We start from the raw sequence: 22,797 nt of genomic DNA, 5'->3' as shown, positions 1-22,797 counted from the left end.
ATTTACTGTACATTCACATAGCATGTGTTTGTCCTTTACATTAATCTACTGTCTATGTTATTGGTAAGGCTTCTGGTCAATGTAGGCTCTTAGTAGTTAAGTTCTGGGGGAGTCTAAAGGTAAGGACAGATTTTTCACTGTGCAGGTGATCAGTGCCCCAACCTCCATGATGTTCAGAGGTCAACTGAACTATGACAGACAATTTGAAGCAGACTAACCATCCTGCCAAAATAACTAGAAAAGCTGGATAAGGCACTTGAGAATGTATTTAAAGGCGTCAGAAAGCTACTCAGGCGGCCAGGGTTTGAGGAGACCTGGGCAACACAGAGTTTGGGAAACAAGATTGCAGAGAGAAGGGGAAATTGCAGAAGTGAGCCAGCCCTACATTCTCCGTTGCTTTTCCCCTCCAACTACTTGCTTTTCTTATGCCACACAAAATCAATATTCTTAGAAGAGGGTGCAAGGCTGATCAGCTAAGCAAAGCTCAGCAGCCTCATAATGCTAGTGCTAGAAAGACAAAATTAGAACTCAAGGCCTACCAACGAGGCGGCCTGGTAAACCTAGGCTTCCCATTGTATTCTCTGGATGCTCAATCTTGGTTAAGAACTCCCTAACCCCAAGCATTTACTCACAGGCTCTCTTATTGTCTTCTACAAGGTATTATTTTCTATATGGTATAAGACAGGACTCAACATTTTTTTTTCTAGAGATGGATATCCAGTCAAAGCCAGCATCATTTATAAAACAAACTATTCTTTCCCTGCAAATCAATAGTCACTTTTGCCATGTATTAAATTGAAACTATTTCTAGATTCTCTCTTTTGTTGCACTGACCTGTTTGTATCCTCAAACATGTAGAGGACATTTATTATTCTTTTGGACTTTGCAGCATCTGAATCCCCTTCCTATATTTGGGGAAATCCCCACCTTATGATTCTTATCCCCAGTTTATGAGCCCACCTCCCTCACAAAAGAAGCTGAAAATGTCAGAGCCTTTCTCAGCTTCCCTTAAAGCGAGGGTGTGGCAGCAGTCAGCTTCTGAAGTCGCCCGTGATCTCTGACTGCTGGTATTCACACCTGGTGGAATCTCTTCTCTCACTGGGTAAGGTTTGCTACAGAAATGACGTGTGATGTCTAAGGTTGGTCAGGAATTATTGCAGCTCCTGCCTTGTTTTCTGGCTGGCATCAGCCTCAGTCTGGGGAAAGCCAGCTGCCATGCCATGAGCACACACAAGCAGCCCGATGGAGAGGTCCCTGTGAGGAGGAACTGAGACTTCCTGCCAACAGCGATCTGAGTGAGCCAATCTGAGTGAGCCGTGGTGGAAGCACCCTGCAGCCCAGTCAACTTGGATGACTGTGGCCTCTTAAGAGACCCTGAACCAGAACCATTCGGCTAAGTGCTCCTGGGTTCCTGACCTACACACACTGTGTGAGGTAATAAATATTTGTTATTTAACCTACATAGTTTGGGGGTAATTTGTTACACAGTAATAGATAATACATAGGGTATGGCACCTGACCCCACGTTCTCTATTTGTTTTATATTCTTTAATATTTTATCCTTTTCTTCATATAGGAGCTGTCTTTATCAAGTCTATTCCCAAGTATTTTTATGGGTTTTATCTCTAATGAATGAAACTTATTAAAAATTTCTACTTATGTGTTTTTGAGAGATTAGAGAAGTCTATTGATGTTTATATTTTTATCTTATAGTCAATAATTTACCAGGTTCTCATATTTTCCCCTCTCTCTTTCTCTCTCTCTCTCTCTCTCTCTCTCAGAGAGAGAGAGAGTGTGTGTGTGTGTGTGTGTGTGTGTGTTTCTAACTAGAATCTCTTGGGTTTCTGGGGTATACAATCATTTCATCAGTAAGAATGAATTTCAAAATAAAAGACTCCAACTTTCCTAAAATTAATTCATTTTATCATCATACTGTTAGACACTCTTAATCAATATGGGACAATACTGACAACAGGCATTTCTGGTTCCTGATTCCTACTAAAATGGTGTTTAGTGTTTGGTTGTTTAGAATGATAGTTGCTGTTAGTTTTTATTTTTGTTTTTTGGTTTGAGGTATAATTTACATAGCAGAAAATTCACTTTTTAAATGTACAGTTTGATGAGTTTTAACCACCACCAAACTCAAGATCAAGAGCATTTCCATCACCCAAAAAGAGTTTCCTCACACTCTTTTGCAGTCATTCTTGTATATATTTGCTTTAGTTTAATTAAGATACATGCACTTACGCTGCAACTCCACTGTCAATATTTGTTCAAGCTCTGCATGAAGAGATTGTATCTATATTGCTTATTCCTACATTGCCAGCACCTTGCAGAATACCTGGCACATACCAGATTTTCAACACTTTCTGAGTTAATGAATGAATAAGCGAACCAATCAACCAACCAACAAATTCACCCTGGTGCTCAGCCCCATTCCTTCATGCTCCCTGACACTGACTGCTTTCCTGCCATGATCTCCTACCTTCTTCCTGACTCTTCACTGCCAGACTACACCAGTATACCAGGTGAGCAATCCACTGTCCCTAATGGCACCCCTTTTCCTATCTGGTTTTTTCTTCTAAGAAGCAGCTTAACAACAACAAAAGTAGCTGTCTCTAGTAATGTCCATGGACACGTAGTGTCAAAAGGGACAAGTTAAAATTAGGAAGCAAAAGAATCAGATCCAAAGGTATTTAGTTTTTTTTTGTTTTTGTTTTTGTTTTTATCCTCACCCGAGGACATTTTCCCATTTTTTTGTTCAGGTAGAGTGGGAGGGAGAGAGAGGAACAGAGAGAGAGAGAGAAACATCGACGTGAAAGGAACACATCGAGTGGCTGCCACCCGCACGACCGACCAGGGCCGGGGACAAACTGCAACCGAGGTACATGCCCTTAGCGGGAACCAAACCCGGGTCTCTCAGGACCGCAGGTCGACGCTCTAACTGCTGAGCCAAACCGGCCAGGGCCAAAGGTATTTAGTTTTAATATTCAATCTAGAGTGTAAGTTCTGAAGAAGCTACACGAAGACGGGAACTGATGATAAAAAAACGAGAACAGGTGAGAAACAGCAGTCTGGGAACTGAGTAAGCTGCCCATTCTTTTACAGTAGGTGCAGCCAAGGATCCTGTCTTAAAGGGACAGAGCTAAGCCAGACAACAGCTGGCCATCTTCTACTGTCTTGTGTCTATCTGCCTCATGAATTCCCACCATCACCTGCAGAAAAGTATAGCCTCAAACAATGGATCTATTTTGGAGGGCATGTCTCATTCTCAGTTCCCTCCAGGTGCAGCGCCAACTACCCATTACTGAGCAGTTAAGGTGGAATTTGCAGTTTCAGAACTAGTTGCTTGTTCAAAGCTAGAGAAAAATGTAAATAAGTTGAGCTGTGAAATGCAGAAAAGTGAAGGAACTCATCTTCTCCTAAATACAAAAAAGGGGGGGGAGGGAGCCTCCTTCGAATTGCTAGATGGGATGTTGTTCAATTCATGAATTTCTTAATAAAGCCAATTAAATCTTCAAAAAAATAAACAGGAGTTAAAACACACAAAAATGCAATTTTGAGATTTCTGAATGTAATTCACACCCTAGTATATTCTTTAAAAAAAAAAAAATTTCAAGTACCCAGGCATTTAAAAAAGTTTTGCAAGTTACCTTTTGCTTACTAATAACAAATGTAGGTAATTTGGGAGGATGTAAATAAGGCACCACCACAATGTGTAAAAGCCAACCACAGAGGCAAACCTAAATAGGGGAAGTTATCAAAGATTATGATAGACTGTCACTGGAAAGCTTGTCTTCAGGAATTTGCATGATTATCTGAACATTTCCTAGCAATAAGAAAGGGAGTGTTTTTGTTCGAAACGAGGGGGTGTGGGGGTCGGGGTGAGGGGCATGTAGACTAGGTTAGAGACACAGAAAATATGTCCAAAGGCACAAGCTGGGGTGAGGGGCTTCCCTCACAGGAAAGGCACCTGGTGTTTTATGTATCCTCCTGAACGCGGACTGGGTATTTCTAGGAGGTTACAAAGTTGCACTCCCTCTCTTATTTGTAGCCCCACCGGTTTTGCTTTCAAATACTTGCAGGTGTATCCTCCTGTCCCCGTTAAATGAAGAGGTTTTTGTTTTTTTTTCTTTTCTGTGCCAGACCGGACTTCACAACCAAGTCCTCCACCTGACGTAGAGCAGACTAGGGCCGGCGGGCCACTGCCGCTTTTGAATTTTAGGAGGCATCAGGGCATCAAATTTGCTCGCAGTTTCACTAAAAAATAAAACTAAACTTAAAACATGCCCCACTACTCTCTTCTGAAAATCAAATTAGGGAGGCCTCGGGATTCCGGCAGCGGAACACGCAGAGAAAGGCTCTGCGAAGGCTCCGGCCGCCCAAGTGACTCACGAGAAGCCACTTTCGGAAACGCGCGTCCGAGCCGGAGGCAACGCAGCGTCGGAGCGGCCGAGCCGCGCGACACAGGGCGGCCTCAGCCCGGCGCGGCGGCTTTTAGTCCCGCTTCTGAAGGCTGTGTACCCCGCGGAGTCCCGGAACAGGTACGGATGCTACTACAATCACAACTAAATGTACATTCTATTTGGTGCGCGGGCCGCCGCTCTAACCGCTGGGCCAAACCGGCCGGGGTCAAAATGTAAATTCTAAAACAGGCAGCACAGAGTTCACGCCGAGACAACCTGGGAAAATGCAGAAGAAAAGGCCAAACTATGCAGCTGGTCAGAGACTACGATTCCCAGTGTTCCGTGCAGTGTACCCCCAGTACGTTGCATGCCGGGAACTATAGTCGCTCACCACCCCATCTAAAAGCGCTCCGGGGATTTTTCAATCTCTCACGTGTTTCTCTTTTCCGAGACGCACTGCCACATAGAAAGCCGACTGAGAAAAGTCGCACTGGAATCCTCCCAACGTGACCCTAAGCGTAGAAAGGGGAAAGGTGAAGAATGCGTTGCCATGGCTACCGTCCCTCTGGTCACGAAATAAACGCTCTCTAGGATCCGGAAGTAGTTCTTCTGCGACCTCTCCAAAAAGAGGGATGTGTCCTGAGCTGACGTTTATTGGACAGTTTCCCACAGAGGCCAAAGCTTCCCAGGCAAGGGGCGGTCCCGTGTGAGAGGGGCCCGCGGAGCCATTTGATTGGAGAAGAGAAGCTACCAATGGCCAATCTGAAGGAGCCACGCTTCGGGCATTGGGCACCGCACCTGGACAGCTCCGATTGGTGGACTGAGGTCCCCCCCACGAGTCCCCATTGGATAAAGAGAGTGCGTGGTGCGGCACGATTGGTGGGTTTGTGTTTCCCGTCCCCCGCCCTCTAGAAGTGGGGTGAAAAGCAGCCGGACCTGCTTTGGGGGTAGTGGGCGGACCGCGCGGCGTGAGGTGTGAGGACCTGATCCCAAGGGTTGGCGGGGCGGAGGCGGCTCCTGCGATTAAAAGGGACTTGAGACTCTCCCGCCGCGCGCCATGAGGTCCCTGTGGGTGCTGGGCCTCTGCTGCGTACTGCTGACCTTCGGTGAGTGATCCCAGAGAAGCGGGCACCCCTGGAGGCCCCCCCTCAAGCGTGACCTCTTCTCGAAGGTTCTTGGGCCGTTGAGCTTAGGAGGGGGATAAAATAACGGGGCCTACGCTGGGCTGAGGGGACCATCTCCTTTCCTCGAAAGAGGCATGGGGGCTTTCGTTTACTCTTCTTTCTCTGCAAAGGGAAAGAGAACGTGGCTATTTAAATCCCTTGCAGATCTCCTTGTACCGCGCCCGGAGATCTCAGCCATCTCGAGGTGGGGCCTCCCTCCAGCTCTCGCTCCCCCGAGAGTATTGCGGGTGCCCCCTCGGGAGGACTTTTGCCGACGCTTCAACCTTTGGCCATCGGAGCTTGAGGACCCCTGCCCCATCCCCACCCCCTGTGTCTTGCAACTCCGCGAGGACGCGTGTTTCCTTTCTTGGGTGCTGGTCTGTGGAGCGTGGGGCCCTGCATCACTGCAAAGGCATTGTCAACGTGTTTGATTCGCTTGTGCTCCAGCTCCTTAACGTCTTTAAAATCTTAACATCTCTTCCCCATCTTAGGCCCCTGGGCCCAATTTTAGTTCTCCTTGCCAGAGGGTGCACAAAATCCTACTTGTATTCAGACCTGTGATTTTGAAGGCCTTACGTTTTGGCATGGTCAGTTTGGAGGCCTTGGCATAGCCTGCACGCAACACGTGTGAATGTAGGAGCCTGGTATCAAATCTGTTCAACGTTATAAAGGAACTAGGGCGGCTCCTTAGAAGTGATGTACTGGGGAACCTCAGTATCTGAACTTAAATAAGAAGTATTCGGACTTGAGTTTACATTGGGTATTTAAACCAGTGGATCCATTCTCCCATCCCCATCTCCGATATTTACCAACTGAATTTTGCAACTCCTACCCTTGCCCTGTTTACTCTGAGAAGTACATGAAACAGCGATATTTTAAGAGGTTTTTGATGTTAAATCTTCCTTCAGGGTCAGTCCGAGCTGATGATGAAGTCGATGTGGATGGCACAGTAGAAGAGGATCTGGGTAAAAGTAGAGAAGGCTCAAGGACAGATGATGAAGTAGTACAGAGGTTTGTGTGCATTTAAAACTACAGATGAGCCCTTCTGAACACTGGAAACAGTCTCCATTTTAGCCTTTTAACCCTTAAGACCATCTTAAGAGACCACTGTGCTCTCATCATCACAGATCCTATATTTTTGGAGGGAACTAAGCAATGCTTATTTGTTTATCAAATTTACTTTATTAGGGAAGAAGAAGCTATACAGTTGGATGGATTGAATGCATCCCAAATAAGAGAACTTAGAGAGAAATCAGAAAAGTTTGCCTTCCAAGCTGAAGTAAACAGAATGATGAAACTTATCATCAATTCATTGTATAAAAATAAGGAGGTAAGCAACATTGGCTAGGATAATTATTTTTCTCTGTATGGTAACACATGTGTTTACTTTCATCGTAAATGCACCTTAATAGTAATTCCAGGTAAGTAGTAAAGTTTAATGCGCAGTACTGTATGTACAGAATTTCTACTAGTTGTAATGTGTGTGTGGTATGGTGGTGGGAGGGATTGTTACATTTTCCCTTCTTTTTTCTTTTCCCTCCATATATATTCATGGCCTGCTAAACAGTTGTGTCTTTAAGGACCATTACTAAGCAAGCTTCATGTTGTATACCTTAAGATCACTGGTAGAATAGTGTTACTACTCTTCCAGTTCAGGTATCTTTTCTAGTTGCTACAGTCTTTGGTGTAAAGAGCTGTACCTCCTTTTACCAAGAGAGGAAAGCCACTTCTTTACCACAAAGCACTTTTTCGAGTACAGGAGAGAAATAAAATGAGGTTGACATTAAATTTAATGTTTTGTGTATCTTGAGGCTAATCTAACTGTATTAAATCTGGCTTGCATTTTAGATTTTCCTGAGAGAACTGATTTCAAATGCTTCTGATGCTTTAGATAAGATAAGGCTAATATCACTGACTGATGAAAATGCTCTTTCTGGAAATGAAGAGCTAACAGTCAAAATTAAGGTAAGCTTAAAACATTTTTTTTTCCTTTTAAAGTAAAAAGAACCTTAGTTACAGAATACATATTGGTCAAGGTAGAGCAGGTTATGCTATAGTGACAACCCTCCGAGGGTCAGGGAACTAAATTGGGTTAACAAGATAGGCCAGTGGGCCAAATTCAACCTGCTGCCTGTTTTTAAAAATAAAGTTTTATTGGAACATCACCATGCCTGCTTATATGTTATCTGTGACTGCTTTTGTGCTGCATGACAGAGTTACGTAGTTGTGACAGAGATCAGTCATATGGCCCACAAGGCCTAAAATATTATTCTCCAGAACATTTTTCCAAAAATGTTTGCCACCTTCTGACTTAAAGCAGTCACAGGCTGCCTGTGACCTTTGCTTTGAATCGTCCTCACTCCTGGACACAGGCTGATAGAGCTCCCGCCATCTGGAGTATAGCTGGTTGCCATGGCGTAGAGAGAGTTTGTAGGGGTTTATATCAATTAAAGGCTCCACACTGGAAGCCACACTCTCAGTTGCAACTTACTGGCCAGAACTAGTCAAATGGCCTCACCCAACCATCAGTAGAGGAAGCATATTCCTATTATGTTTCTGGAAGACAGTCAGGAATATTCAATAAAAGTATCACTAAGATTCCAAACACAGAAGTCATTCCAAGTTTTGAATTTTTATTTTCTATCAAAGAAATAGACAAAACATAAAATTTATTTTTCTTGAATATTTTATTCAAAACAACTTGTTTTGTTTAGTTTGTCTCTGCCCTTTGACAATTAAATCAGTCTCTGCCCTCTTTATGTTGATACTTTCTCAAATGCACTGAACTTTAAAAATGTTCTCTATAAGGAAAGATGCTTATACTTAAGATGTGCATTTTCTGAAAAGGCCATCAAAGTTATGTGGAGGAAAATATCTCAATTTAGTTTTCTGTATTGGAATTGATGTTGCCCAGAGCTGAGAGTTTTTCAATAATAGCTCAGTATGTACTTGTTATACCATCAATATTAAGCAAATATAACTTTTATTTTCATCTTTCTTTTAGTGTGACAAGGAAAAGAACCTGCTACATGTCACAGACACCGGTGTAGGAATGACCAGAGAAGAGTTGGTTAAAAACCTTGGTACTATAGCCAAATCTGGGACGAGCGAGTTTTTAAACAAAATGACTGAGGCACAAGAAGACGGCCAGTCAACTTCTGAATTGATTGGCCAGTTTGGTGTCGGTTTCTATTCTGCCTTTCTTGTAGCAGATAAGGTTATTGTCACATCAAAGCACAACAACGATACCCAGCACATCTGGGAATCTGACTCCAATGAATTTTCTGTAATTGCTGACCCAAGAGGAAACACTCTGGGACGAGGAACAACAATTACGTGAGTGTTACTAAATCCTAATAATAATTAATAGTTGCAATGAGGATCTTGATTCTCCAGTTCGGACTCTCTGAGCAAATGGCTTATTTTGGGCCTTAATTTCCTTGCCTTTAAAATGAGGAGACTGAATTTTTCTCATCACTTGAAGAAGTGTTTTGAGGACCTACTAAGGGCTAGACACACAGAATTATGGTGGCTGTTGTACATAAAGGACATAAGTGGGAAGGATTAGCTCTTCCAGGGGAGAATGCAAATTGGAGACTTTACAGAGAAGTGGCTTGGTCCAAGTTTTCCAGGGAAGCAAGACTTACAAAAGTATTCTCAGTCTGGAGCATCATAGATAAAGGCATGGAGGAACAGCATGACCACAGGATTCAAGTTTTCTGAAGGATGGCAGGACTAGATGAAAGGAGACTCTTTGGGCGACCAATTGAAAATATTCAAGATCTGTGGTAGTTACTGGGGTTGGGGCAGGTTGTTGGGAAGAAAATGTCTCATTTCAGGATAATTAGAAATGATTGAATTCATTTTAGGCAGTAGCTGTTGTTCATATAGATGAGACAGATCTTAGACCCAGTATCGCTTGGTGCTTAAACCAGCACTATGAAGTAGACAGGACAGCTTTTTTTCTAAAGGTCAACAGACTTGTCCAGTCCTGCCAAGTGGAAATGTGCCTGAGGCCTCACTTGTTTTTTTTTTCCTTAATTCAGTGTTAAATTTTTTTCCCCAGTGTTAAATTTTTTAAACATTAAATTTCAACTAGGAAAGAAGCATATATCTTATTATTTTGACCAGTTTTCTTCATCCCAAAAGGCAATATTTTCTGTCTTTTTGGTCACAGATGTTCCTTTAATGAAGGCTAATTAGAGGACTGCATTTTAGTGTTTTTACTAATTCATTCATCCCAATTTACTTTTCCCTGCCTTTGTTGTTAACATTGACATCTGGTCTCATTAGGAGGCATCACTAATAGTCTTACCCCATTAGGTGTTAGAGGATAGGTAATCCCATCTCTTAACTAGAAAGAGATAGAAAATGATGTCCCAAGAGATGCTGATGTCGTAGGGTGCTGAGGGACAGGCAAGATTACCTAGATGGAAAGTTGATGAAAGCAAACATTTTGTTCACTACTGTGTTCCCAGGGCTTACCATTTGACTGGCAAATATTTGTGTGAATGAATAAGGTCATCAGAACAGTTGTATGCAAGTAGCATAGCTATTTGATAAGTAAATGAAACTTCACAACAGGTTCTGCTTTTTCTGGGCAAAATTGCCTTTCCCTCAAGTCTTCCTACTTAACAGATACTCACTTATTTGAGTTCCTGTTACCTGCTAGGGTTTAAGCTGTAGTGGAAAGTAAGACAGATGGGGGTCCTGCTCTCACGTGGCTCATCTAGTAAAGGGGAACACATGAAGTCATTTCAGAGTAGCAATTGCTGGAAAGGAAGCTAAGAGATACCCCCCCTTCCAGAGGCCGTTCTGAAATTGTGCTAAGTTCAGATATTCCAGGCAGTGAGCACAGCATGTTGAAAGTTTCAGAGACGAGGAGCTCATTTGAGGAACTGAAAGTCTAGAGTGGCCAAAGGAAAACAGTGAAGGCCAAGGAAGTGATGAGGTTGAGATCCTGCCCTACATACATGACTCCGTCTCTGTGTGTGCCCCTAAATTAGCCTTTGCTGTATACTATTTTGTGAAGATCAGATGAGATCATGAAATAGGATTGCTTCTGTCCTTCCTGCCATAATGAGGGCTGTATTCTACATTTTCCCCTAAAGTTAGCCTCCACTTGTGATCGCTCATCTTACCTCCTCAGAGACTAAGCATAAATTAATTCCTACCCCATCTTTCAAAGTCAGCCTTTCCCACACACCTACCTCTTTCCCATCCAAGTGTAAGCATGTCCTGGTCTCTGAGGTAGGGGGAAGGCAGGTGGTACCATCCTCTTCTGAGAATGTACCATTTCTCTCCCCCTCCACAGTTGAGCTTAAAGAAGTACACTTGCCTTTGCCGCTTCTCCATCTTCTGTCATGCCTGCTTTGTCAGCCACCCTTCCATTATAGCAAGTCACCAGTAATCCTTGTTAAAGCCAATGGATGCACATTTTTTTGTTTTTGTTTTGTTTTGTTTTTGATATGTGCCCCTAGCAGGAACCAAACCCTGGACTCTGGTCTGCAGGCCAACGCTCCAACCACTGAGCCAAACTGGCCAGAGCGATGCATGTATTTTTTTAACTGACATTGTTCCCAGCAATAGATGCTCTTTTTTTCTTATTTTTACTGTGGTGCATTCTACAGAACTGGCTTTGCACTACACACTCCTTAAGACAATCCACTATCTAGCTTCCGTGTATTTCCTTTGCCCATTTCTTAAATGTTAATATTCTTTTTCTTTAAAATTTAAGTTTGAGCCCTTTTCTTATTATCCTTGTGTGCTTCATTTAATCTTATGACTGTGATGGATTCATGTTCCAGATTTTTCTCAAAAGGCCAGATAGTAAATAATTGAAGCTTGTAGACTGTAGGATCTGTCCCATGTCACAACTCTGCTGTTCTAGCTGAGCAACCATAGATAATATACATGACGAAGTTGTGTCCTGATACAATTTCTTAAGAGTGCCAGCCATACATAGTGTGTTGACTTGTGCTCTAGATCTCACTACCAGGCCTTGTTCATATATCTAATTGCCATTTAAATATCTCTAAGCTGTCAAACCAGCGACTTCAGCTTGCATCCAAAATTAAACTTCTCCAACCCAGCATCTCTAAGACGTACTCTGCTCCAAGACCATAAACTTAGTCACCTCATTAGGCTGTGACATACATACTGTCTATTTGTTGGCAAATTCTACAAAACTATAAACTTTTCAAGGCAGGAAGGGAACCATGGATAAGGAAGAAGAGAAAGCAGTGCTACAACTTTCAGTGTTAGAGTTAGCTAAAACAATGTGTCCAGCTCTGGCCTGTGGTCCAGAGAGACCTGGGTTTGGTTCCCGCTAAGGGCGTGTACCTTGGTTGCAGTTTGTTCCCAGCCTGATTGGGTTGTGCGGGAGGCAGCCACTCGGTGTGTCCCTTTTATGTCGATGTTTCTCTTTCTCCCTCACTCCCACTCCATCTGAACAAAAAATGGAAAAATGTCCTCGGGTGAGGATAAATAAATAAATAAAACAATGTCCAGGAGAACTCTGGTGGAAATGTTCTGTCTCTGCATTGTCTAATATGGCAGCCATGTGCCACACATGTGACTGTTGAGTACTTGGAATGTGTCAGTGCAACTAAAGAACCAACTTTAAATCTTATTTGAATACTTATTTGACTGGTGGCTACTGTTTTGGATGGTGCAGATATAACAATAGTTTAGATTACTTTTCTAGCTTTTTTTTCTTTTCTTTATTCTTTATTGACTTTTTAGAGAGAAAGGAGAGGAGAGACATAGAAACATCAAAATGAGAAACATCCATCAGCTGCCTCCTGCACACCCCCTACTGGGGATTGAGCCCGCAACCTGGGCATGTGCCCTGACCGGTTGTTGAACCAGGACCTCTCAGTCGATGGGATGACGCTCAGTCCACTGAGCCATACCAACCGGGCTAATTTTCTAGCTTTTTTAAGGAACATTTTTATTAGGAGTTCATTATCTATAAATAATCATTTAATTTCTAGACTTTCAGATTGCATATAATTCCACTTTTCTCCAGAATGTTTTCTCACCTTTAGCTATCTTAAGATTTCAGTTCTTCAAATGAAAAAAACCCAATGTATGTAGAAGGTTGGGAACATGTTCATTTTCTACTTGGAACTAAGGGTATTCTCCACTCGAAGGAATGCAAGGAAGAATCTTCCTTTTATTATACCTATATTTGGTGTATTTAACTCAAAAACCCTTATTGGTGATAAGAATTTTTAATATCATCTTAAAAGGATATCTTGGATTAAACAGAACTACTGGCTATTAGCATCGTGATGAAGGTGAATTTATAATCAACACTTCTAAACCGTGGATGTGTCTTTAAAATGTCCTATTTTCCTTGCAGCCTTGTTTTAAAAGAAGAAGCATCTGATTACCTTGAATTGGATACAATTAAAAATCTTGTCAAAAAGTACTCACAGTTCATAAACTTTCCTATTTATGTATGGAGTAGCAAGGTAAATCTATATTGCTAAAAATTTATATGTACCACCTTTGCACATATTTAAATATTTAATAAAGAAAGTTAAATGTTGTTTTCTCTAGTTCAGGATACTTGGGGTTTTCTTACAGAAGATGTATTTTTTTGAGCTCTCATTTTGTTTCATATTCTATAGATGAAATCCAAATCATTACAGAAATTAGTTTAACCATAATTCTACTTTCTACTTCAATAGACTGAAACTGTTGAGGAACCCATGGAAGAAGAAGAAACAGCAAAAGAAGAATCTGATGATGAAGCTGCAGTAGAAGAAGAAGAAGAAGAAAAGAAACCAAAAACTAAAAAAGTAAGTAAGAAGCGTTCAACCTGGCCGGTTTGGCTCAGCGGTTAGAGTGTTGGCCTGTGGTCCAGAGAGACCCGGGTTCGGTTCCCGCTAAGGTCATGTACCTCGGTTGCAGTTTGTCTCTGGCCCTGGTTGGGTCGTGCAGGTGGCAACCACTCGATGTGTCCCTTTCACCACGATGTTTCTCTCTCTCTCTCTCTCCCCGCATCCCACTCTATCTGAACAAAAAATGGAAAAATGTCCTCGGGTGAGGATTGAAAAAAAAGCATTCTGAATCTTCTTTTGTCATGTAGGTGTTAACTGTGAAAGTAGTTCTCTGACCTGCTCAGGAAGCAGAGTAGGTAGATGTTGTGGTTGTGGGTTTTAAGAAATGTTTATTACAAGATGTTGGATTTCTGTAAGTCACAAAAGATATATATCCTTCTATTTTCAAATTATATTTTCAAGAAATGAAATTTTAGTTAAAAAGAATTAAGAAATTGGCTTTTTATCATTATAGTAACTAATTACCTTTTTGTATTAAATATCTATCGTAAATTAGTCTTAAATGTTGAGACACACACACACACCTGCCCTTTTTAAAAAAATTTTTTGTATAGTTGTCAGGATCTAGATTGGAAGTATCCTTTGTTCCTCTCATATTCTCTTCTAAAATGTCCTAAGCTATGATTTCCACTAATGTAACTGCCGGGAGAGACTAATTAAATACTGTTAACTTCAGGTTGAAAAAACTGTGTGGGATTGGGAACTTATGAACGATATCAAACCCATATGGCAGAGACCGTCAAAAGAAGTAGAAGAGGATGAATATAAAGCTTTCTACAAATCATTTTCAAAGGTAAATAATAGTTAGGAAAATGTGGTAATAAAACACTACAAAATTCCAAAATAAGTTTAAAACACTTTGTAACTACTTTACAGTTGGTTTCCTTTTTAATCCTGTGTATTTTATATTATGCATTTTAAAAAAATTTACTCACACTCTGGCCAGTTTGGCTCAGCGGTTGAGTGTCGGCCTGTGGACCAGAGAGTCCTGGGTTCGGTTCCCACTAGGGGCACGTACCACCAAAAATATATATATGTACCTCCTTGGTACATGTTTGGTTTCCACTATAGAATCCATAAAACAACGTTGTATTTAAAATATTCTTTAAAGAGCTTGTTTACAACAACATCAAACAATTACTGGTAAAGTCATAATGCCTAGGTGGGAATAATTACTAAGTGGTTTTTTTTTTTTCTTCTACTGATCCCTTCTTGGAACTCTTAAGAGTCCAAAACTAGCCCTGGCCGGTTTGGCTCAGCGGTTAGAGCGTCCGCCTGCAGTACGGAGAGACCCGGGTTCGGTTCCCGCTAAGGGCATGTACCTCGGTTGCAGTTTGTCCTCGGCCCTGGTTGGTCGTGCGGGTGGCAGCCACTCGATGTGTCCCTTTCACATCGATCTTTCCTCTCTCTCTCTTCCTCTCTCTCCCTCCCGCTCTATCTGTACAAAAAATGGAAAAATGTCCTCGAATGAGGATAAAGAAAAAAAAGAGTCCAAAACTAGCAGAGATTAAAATTGTTTCAAATTAACGTTTCCCCAAGCCACATTTTGTACAAAATAGAGGAGTTTAATAGACTTAGCAAGGCTAGATAAAACTTAATATTCTACAATTGTATTTGTTTTTTACTCTTTATTCCATCTGTTGATTTGTTACTTAACCTTCTTTGTTTTCCTTGTGTTAATATCCAACCATCTTGAAGCTTCACCTCTAAAACCTTTTTGGTTCTCTAAAGTCCTAGTGTATATAAAGGTACTTCATTAGGGCAGTTGTATTAGAAATATAATGTGAGCCACGTAATGTTATCTTAAATATTTTTAGAAGCCACTTTTTTAAGTTGAAACAGGTGAAGTTAATTGTCAATATATTCTATTTAACCCAACATACCCAAAATAATATTTCAAAATGTAATCAATATAAAAAATTATAATTTACTTTTTGGAGGGTTTTTTTGGTACTGTCTTCAAAGTCTGTTTGTGTACTTATACATACCATCAATCACATCTCTATTTGGAATAGCCACATGGGGTACAGGGATGGGTAATGCAATCTAGAGGATTTCTGTCTTTACACTTTTGTAGCTATTTCCTTTCCTCTATATCTACTACTATAGTCCATATTCCATGGGAGAAAATCTGTTCCTGGGTGCTTTTAATGATTGATTAAGTACACTCATGAAGTTTTTTAGATAGTTTTGTCATTTAGGTAGGATGGTGGTTTTCCCGTCCTGTTCTCTCACACGTGTAACCGTCCCAAGTGTAGGAGTAATGTTATTGACGGTCACAATCAAAACAACCACGTCTAGCCAGTTAAAATTGCAATATTGTTTCTTCTTCCATCCAGGCCCTCCCCCACTCCTTTTTTGGTAAGATAACCTTTTTATTAATTAAATGCTAAACTGGACTATCCCACGTAATAAATTGCTTAGCCTTTCAACTGTCATTTTTGTGCCTTTTGAATAACTAAGTACCAACTTTCCGTAGGAAAGTGATGACCCCATGGCTTATATCCACTTTACTGCTGAAGGGGAAGTTACCTTCAAGTCAATTTTATTCGTACCTACATCTGCTCCACGTGGTCTGTTTGATGAATATGGATCCAAGAAGAGTGATTACATTAAGGTGGGTTTTTTTGGGGGGGACGGTTTGTTTTTTTAATTAATTTGTTTTTGTTACAGATGTTTCTCATTTTTCCCCCATTGACACTCTCCTCCCCTTCCCCCCCAACCCCATCCCCAGCTTTGTTGTCTATGTTCATTGGTCATGCATACATGCATGTAAGTTCTGTGGTTTATCTCTTCCCTCACAAATCCCCCCCTCCTCTGAGGCTTATCAGCCTGTACCCCACCTCCATGTCTCTGGGTTAATTTTTGTTCAGCAGTTTGTTTAGTTCATTATATTGCACAAATAAGTGAGATCGTGTGATATTTCTTTCTCTGCTTGGCTTGTTTCGCTTAACATTAAGGTGGGTTTTTAAGAAATGTAAATGGAATTTTAAGTTTCAAAGTACAAATTCCAGAAGATAACCTTTTTTTTTTTTGTCTCTGCTTAGCTGTACGTGCGCCGAGTGTTCATCACAGACGACTTCCATGATATGATGCCCAAGTACCTTAATTTTGTTAAGGGTGTTGTAAGTATCCAATGATTGGGAGAAAGAGGGATTATAGTGGGGGCTATTTTTTTTCCAGTGCTTTTATTGTTACTGAACTTTATTTCTCTATATGTAGGTGGACTCAGATGATCTCCCTCTGAATGTTTCTCGTGAGACTCTTCAGCAACATAAACTACTTAAGGTGCGTGTCTCTGGGAAGAGGCTTTGCTGTTTGATTGGGTTACAGAGGACAGTTTCCATTAGTAAAGTCATCAAATTTTGAGACTAGTCCTTCCTTCAGATGAATTTAATTTTACTCTAGAATTCTCAAATCCTGAGAATCTGATTATTTCCCCCCATTAGGTAATAAAAATATCTCAAACATACAGAAAAGTCAAAAGAATTATATAGTGAACACATACATACATATACATACACACACCCACACTCACACAAACACACACTATCTAGTCTAAAGTTAGAATACAAACATTAAAGCGACTTTGTGAGTATTTCCACTGACAGTTTAGTTTCTGCTCAGTCCAGCATAGGAGTGCTCACCATTCCCTGCCCCTTGATAAATGGCAATGCCAACGCACCTGACTTTGTATCTTTCACCACTACTTACCTGCTACCTTTCATCTTGTAGGGTCTCGAAAGTGAGGTGAAGCTTTCTAATCAGTTATTCTTTAATTTTATTTAGGTGATTAGAAAAAAACTTGTTCGTAAAACTCTGGACATGATCAAAAAGATTGCTGATGAGAAATATAATGATACTTTTTGGAAAGAATTTGGTACCAACATCAAGCTTGGTGTGATTGAAGACCACTCAAATCGAACACGTCTTGCTAAACTTCTTAGATTCCAGTCTTCTCATCATCCAAGTGACATTACTAGTCTAGACCAGTATGTGGAAAGGATGAAGGAGAAACAGGACAAAATCTACTTCATGGCTGGATCTAGCAGAAAAGAGGTGAGATGAACTCCCAACTGTCAGGGATTGTGGTTTGTAGCTGGGAAGTTATAGCCAACTCTTGAAAACAAAAAGGAGCCTGGCCAGCATGGCTCAGTGGATTGAGCATCAGTCCCGGTTCAATGCCCGGTCAGGGCCTATACCAGGGTTACAGGCTTCATCCCTGGTGGGGGTGCGTGCAGGAGGCAGCCAATCAGTGTTTCTCTCTCACATGGAAGTTTCTATCTTTCCCTTCCTCTCTAAAAAATCAGTAAAAATGTATGTGTGTGTGTGTGTGTGTGTGTGTGTTTTATTTTTTAAAGGAAAACTTAGTTGAATTTTGAACTGTAGTAGGTATGAGGCCTAGTAGGTATGAGGCCTGGTCAGCCGCTTATATTCTCTGCACCTCTTAATTCTCTACCTGTAAATTAGGTTGTTACTAGTATGTAAACATAGCTACTGAGATGAACACATGAATATATCAGGCCAGACGTGGAAAACTCAAATTCTCTTTATTTTGTAGGCCGAATCTTCTCCTTTTGTTGAGCGGCTTCTGAAAAAGGGCTATGAAGTGATTTATCTCACAGAACCTGTGGACGAATACTGCATTCAGGCTCTTCCTGAGTTTGATGGGAAGAGGTTCCAGAATGTGGCCAAGGAAGGAGTGAAGTTTGATGAAAGTGAGAAAACTAAGGAGAATCGTGAAGCAGTTGAGAAAGAATTTGAGCCTCTGCTCACCTGGATGAAAGATAAAGCCCTCAAGGATAAGGTATTTTTCTGGAAAGTGAAAATTTTAGTATCTGCATTTTTTTAAAAAAACAGTTTTGTCAACTAATCAAACTTTGCAGCTGGTTACTTTGTAACCATTAAAACTTACCAAGACGACATTTAATATTGTGGTTAAATTATTGGGAGGACAATCTTAAAATTTAGGAACTACAAAGAATTAAAAGGATAATAGTGGTTATTCTATATGTAGGTGCTGGGTTTTTTCTTATAATTGAAAGTTTCTGTAGTTTAATATTGATCTTACAATAATTTAAATTTTTACAGGTTAAGTTTAAGTTTTATATGTTTTTAAAAGTTGGTGGTTAAGTATTTCTGCTTGAAAAATTCAGATTATTAAATGACAGTGTCTCCTACGAATCTAAATGAGAGGTCCTTTAATGGCCTGCCTCTATGTTTATGATCTTAAATGATGAATCCTTGAAGAGTTGAAATGCAATTATTGAATAACCTAACTATTGATATTTATATGTATCTAACTTCGGTTTCTTATTCTAAGATTGAAAAGGCTGTGGTGTCTCAGCGCCTGACAGAGTCTCCATGCGCTCTTGTGGCCAGCCAGTACGGGTGGTCTGGCAACATGGAGAGGATCATGAAAGCTCAAGCGTACCAAACCGGCAAGGACATCTCTACCAAGTAAGTGTCCTCGGGAAGAGGAATGTCCCTGCCACAGTGTTAGCTCTTGTCCAGCCTGCCTGTAGAAGCTGGCGTTATCTTCTAAAGAACTGATGTGTTTTACGTGTCCGTTATCTGTTAGGTAGATAACAAATTTACAAAGGGATTTTGCCTACATTAGATTGATAAAGAAAAGGTCTTGGGCTCATGATTTATTTTATATACAGATGCAAATATTCTTCATCTATTACACATAAATTGTCTTTTTCAATTTGTATGCTTGGCCTGGTATCTAAACTTTTAAATTTTTAGATGTAGTTACAGATGAAGTCAGTGACCATTATACTTCTCAAATGAGTCAAATCTTTTTTTAACCATCACACCCCTCCCCCAAATGGTATGCCCCACAAAATTAAAGGTAAAATATGCCCCATGAGTTAACAGGTATTTTGAACTCAAGATCCAACATTGGAGATAAGCAAATCTTTGGTACCCTTTATTTTTAATAAATATTTCAAGCTTATGTTTTATTGTCACAGCAGTGGCCTTGAAAATAGCTTTTTCCCTGCTTTTATTCTCTCTTCTTCCACCTAGAATAACTCTTTTATTTGCTACCTAATCATACTTTTTTCCCCCAAGGCCTAGCTGAAGGATTCTTCTCGCAAATGTATTTATTAAAATAAATATGTACAGCCCTGGCCAGTTTGGCTCAGCAGTTGGAGCATCGGCCTATGGACCAGAGAGTCCCGGGTTCAGTTCCCACTAGGGGCACGTACCAAAAATAAATAAATAAGTACACACACACACACACAACATTTCATAATTAGCACGTCTCACTAATGTATGTTTACACAATAAAAGGCTAAGGTGCTATCTTGCTTGTTTGTTTTGTCCCCTAACTAGATTATAAATGTCAGGTGGAGAAGAACAGGTTTCTGCTTATTCCATTGCAACAGTATAGCAGTCATTTAATAAATGTCCACCTATTTCAATCATTCATTAAGAGGAAGTTACCTTTCATTCAACAAACATTTGAGAGCCTACTTGTTATACCTTGATGGTTTAAAGTTGACTACTCTCTGTGCCATTCAAACTAGTTGGGATAACAAATCAAGTCATAATCTTCCAAGCCTAGCACAGATCATGGGCATACCAAGATGGGAACAGATGTAGTCCCCCCCCCCCCCCCCGTCCTCAGCATGCAGCTGTAGGAGGGAGAACAGCCACAGCTGACAGTAAAATGCTAGAGATTATATAAAAGTTTGTTCAGAATTGGGAACTGAGCTCAGATAAAAGAAGCACTTAATTTTTCTTGGAACCATATTAGTGAAGGCATCGTGAAGTGTTATTTGAGCATATTCAGAGTCTGCCTAGACAACTCAGAACTCTGTGGGAGACAGAGCTAAAATTAAGGTAGTGAGAATAAGTTGAGTGGGGATGAACAAGACATTAAATCAGTTCATCCACTCAACAAAGTGTTCTATTCTAGGTGCTTGGGATTCGTTAGTAAATAAAATAATTCTCTTTGTTTAACTCTTCATCTAACCATGTCCACTCCACTTTAAAAGGTATAGCATGGTGTAGCAATTTAAGTACATCTTAGTCTCTCCAAGAGCTGTTCATTGTAATTATGAAAGTTAGTAATAGAGAAAAGGAAATGTATGGACCCTAAAATGTGATGTTTGTTAAATATCATTTTTTTACCCCTTAACAGTTATTATGCCAGCCAAAAGAAAACATTTGAAATCAATCCCAGACATCCACTGATCAAAGACATGCTTCGACGAGTTAAGGTAATATTAAAGCCATGCTCCTTCATCTTGAATACTTTGTACTTTTTGTGTTATTGTTAATTTTTCCATGATTTTTAGAAGAGTGGGAGGGAGGGTGGGGAGGGTCAGAGAGAGAAACATTGATGTGAGAGAGGCATATGGATTGATTGCCTCCCACATGACCCTGACCGGGGCTGGTGATAGAAACCCCAACCTTTCAGTCTGGGGTCTGACTAACCACTGAGCCAAACTATACAGGGCAATACTTTGTACATTTTAATCGAGTGTGATTTCTTCCATTTCAGGAAGACGAAGATGACAAAACAGTTTCGGATCTTGCTGTGGTTTTGTTTGAAACAGCAACACTGAGGTCAGGATATCTTTTACCAGACACTAAAGCATATGGAGATAGAATAGAAAGAATGCTTCGCCTCAGTTTAAACATTGACCCTGATGCAAAGGTTTGTATTCCCAACCTTCCCACGTAGGCTTCATTTTTTTTCTTTGTTTAAGAAGTGACTTCCCGTGATTAAGTGATAATAGCTCTGAAAAATTGGACTAATTTTTACTTTTTAGAAATAATTTACTAAATAGTTGAATCCTCAGTGTCATGTACTGTGCTAGAAAATCTCCTTTACATTTTTTTTTGTCTTACCTCCCTTTGTTAACTCTAATTGGAGGATTATGAAATTAATCATGATCTTTTACATTTAAATGAATAAAGTTAAAATAGATCCACTAATGGGCTCATAAATGTTGCCCTTAGGTCGAAGAAGAACCTGAAGAAGAACCTGAAGAAACAACAGAGGACAACACAGAAGACACCGAGCAAGACGAAGACGAAGAAATGGATGCCGGAACAGAAGACGATGAAGAAACAGAGGTAGAGCCAGTCAAGAATGGGGCTTGCGTTCTTAGTTCTGGCAGTGATAGGACTGTGTAGCATAAAGAAGTCAGATTACAGAAATCTGTCCCAAGATAGGCATCTCATCAAATTCAAAAGCTGGAGCAAACCTCTTTTTTTTTAAAGTATATTTTGGTCTTCCCACTTCTTTTATTCCTTTATTTTAGTCATACATTCTTGAGATTTTTTAAACAGATTTTCCCTTATTCCACAATGCCTGTGTACTCTGCCATTTGCTCTGCCTTACGATATAGTAACATTAGGGTGTTTTACTTTTTTTTTTTTTTTTAGTGGGAGGGAGAGAGAGGAACAGAGAGAGAAAAAAAACATTGACGTGAAAGGAACACATCGAGGGGTTGCCACCCGCACAACCAACCAGGGCCGGGGACAAACTGCAACCGAGGTGTGCGCCCCCAGTGGGAACCGAACCCGGGTCTCTCTCGACCTCAGGCCGACGCTCCAACCGCTGAGCCAAACCGGCCAGGGCTAGGGTGTTTTACATTTTGATTATGTTCAAGGACCGTTGATCTTGGTGATAGGTTCTAAATTATTATCTAAAATTTGTTGCACATTAGTAAGGTAGCACTTTAGTCTATAGCTGAAATAATGGCAATAGGCTTGGCCCATTCATTGCTTTCTCCATATATGAACCTTCTGTGAGCTAAAGATTTTACGTCTGCTAGTTTTTAATGTCTTCTGATTTTTGTTTTTACAGAAATCTACAGCTGAGAAAGATGAATTGTAAATTACACTCTCACCATTTGGATCCCGTGTGGAGAGGGAATGTGAAGTTTAAGTCATTTCTTTTGGGAGAGACTTGTTTTGGATGCTTCCCCCAACTCCCTTCTTTCCTGCACTGTAAAATGTTGAAATCCTGGGTCACAAGAAGAAGAGGGTTTTTTAGTTGAATTTTTTTTTAACATTCCTCATGAATGTAAATTTGTACTATTTAACTGACTATTCTTGGTGTAAAATCTTGTCGTGTATAAAAATAAAAAGATCCCAAATACTTGGTGTCTTGCCTATCTTTTTTTTTTTATTTATTAAAAAACTGTTAAAAAGTTATTTATAGACAAAAAAGATAATCCTCCTTATAGAATTCCAAATAAGTCTGTAGATGTTCCCCTTTCCAGGAGGCAGAGTCTAATCTTTTTTGAGTGTGGGCTAGGAAGAGAAAATAGTCAGTTGCATATTCAAAGGTCATGCGTGTGTGAGAAATTCTGTGGAATATAAGCTTATGTACTAGGAAGTTTTATCAGACTT

At 40.5% G+C, this 22,797-nt stretch overlaps 1 protein-coding gene across 1 annotated transcript; it reads left to right on the top strand.

The window, feature by feature from the left end:
* Positions 1 to 5,327: 5,327 nt before the first annotated feature.
* Positions 5,328 to 22,544, top strand: HSP90B1 (heat shock protein 90 beta family member 1). Its single transcript, XM_036252231.1, has 18 exons — positions 5,328 to 5,512; positions 6,478 to 6,580; positions 6,758 to 6,899; positions 7,418 to 7,534; positions 8,574 to 8,905; positions 12,936 to 13,047; positions 13,267 to 13,377; positions 14,096 to 14,212; positions 15,899 to 16,036; positions 16,467 to 16,544; positions 16,642 to 16,707; positions 17,209 to 17,478; positions 17,981 to 18,226; positions 18,743 to 18,879; positions 20,573 to 20,651; positions 20,936 to 21,091; positions 21,397 to 21,513; positions 22,250 to 22,544. The coding sequence occupies exons 1-18, from the start codon at positions 5,464 to 5,466 to the stop codon at positions 22,277 to 22,279; spliced, it is 2,400 nt and encodes a 799-aa protein (XP_036108124.1). The 5' UTR covers positions 5,328 to 5,463; the 3' UTR covers positions 22,280 to 22,544.
* Positions 22,545 to 22,797: the final 253 nt, after the last annotated feature.

Source organism: Molossus molossus, unplaced genomic scaffold (assembly GCF_014108415.1).
Source record: "Molossus molossus isolate mMolMol1 unplaced genomic scaffold, mMolMol1.p scaffold_m16_p_10, whole genome shotgun sequence".
In the NCBI taxonomy this organism is placed as follows: Eukaryota; Metazoa; Chordata; class Mammalia; order Chiroptera; family Molossidae; genus Molossus; species Molossus molossus.
This window is presented reverse-complemented; position numbering and strand designations above follow the sequence as displayed.

What these genes read in the sequence shown, in the direction of transcription:
- HSP90B1 (XM_036252231.1), top strand. Translation starts at nt 5,464, where the DNA reads ATGAGGTCCCTGTGGGTGCTGGGCCTCTGCTGCGTACTGCTGACCTTC. An exon ending in GGCAAGGACATCTCTACCAA is followed by an intron (nt 18,880 to 20,572) that starts GTAAGTGTCCTC and finishes ACCCCTTAACAG; the next exon opens with TTATTATGCCAGCCAAAAGA. An exon ending in ACATGCTTCGACGAGTTAAG is followed by an intron (nt 20,652 to 20,935) that starts GTAATATTAAAG and finishes CTTCCATTTCAG; the next exon opens with GAAGACGAAGATGACAAAAC.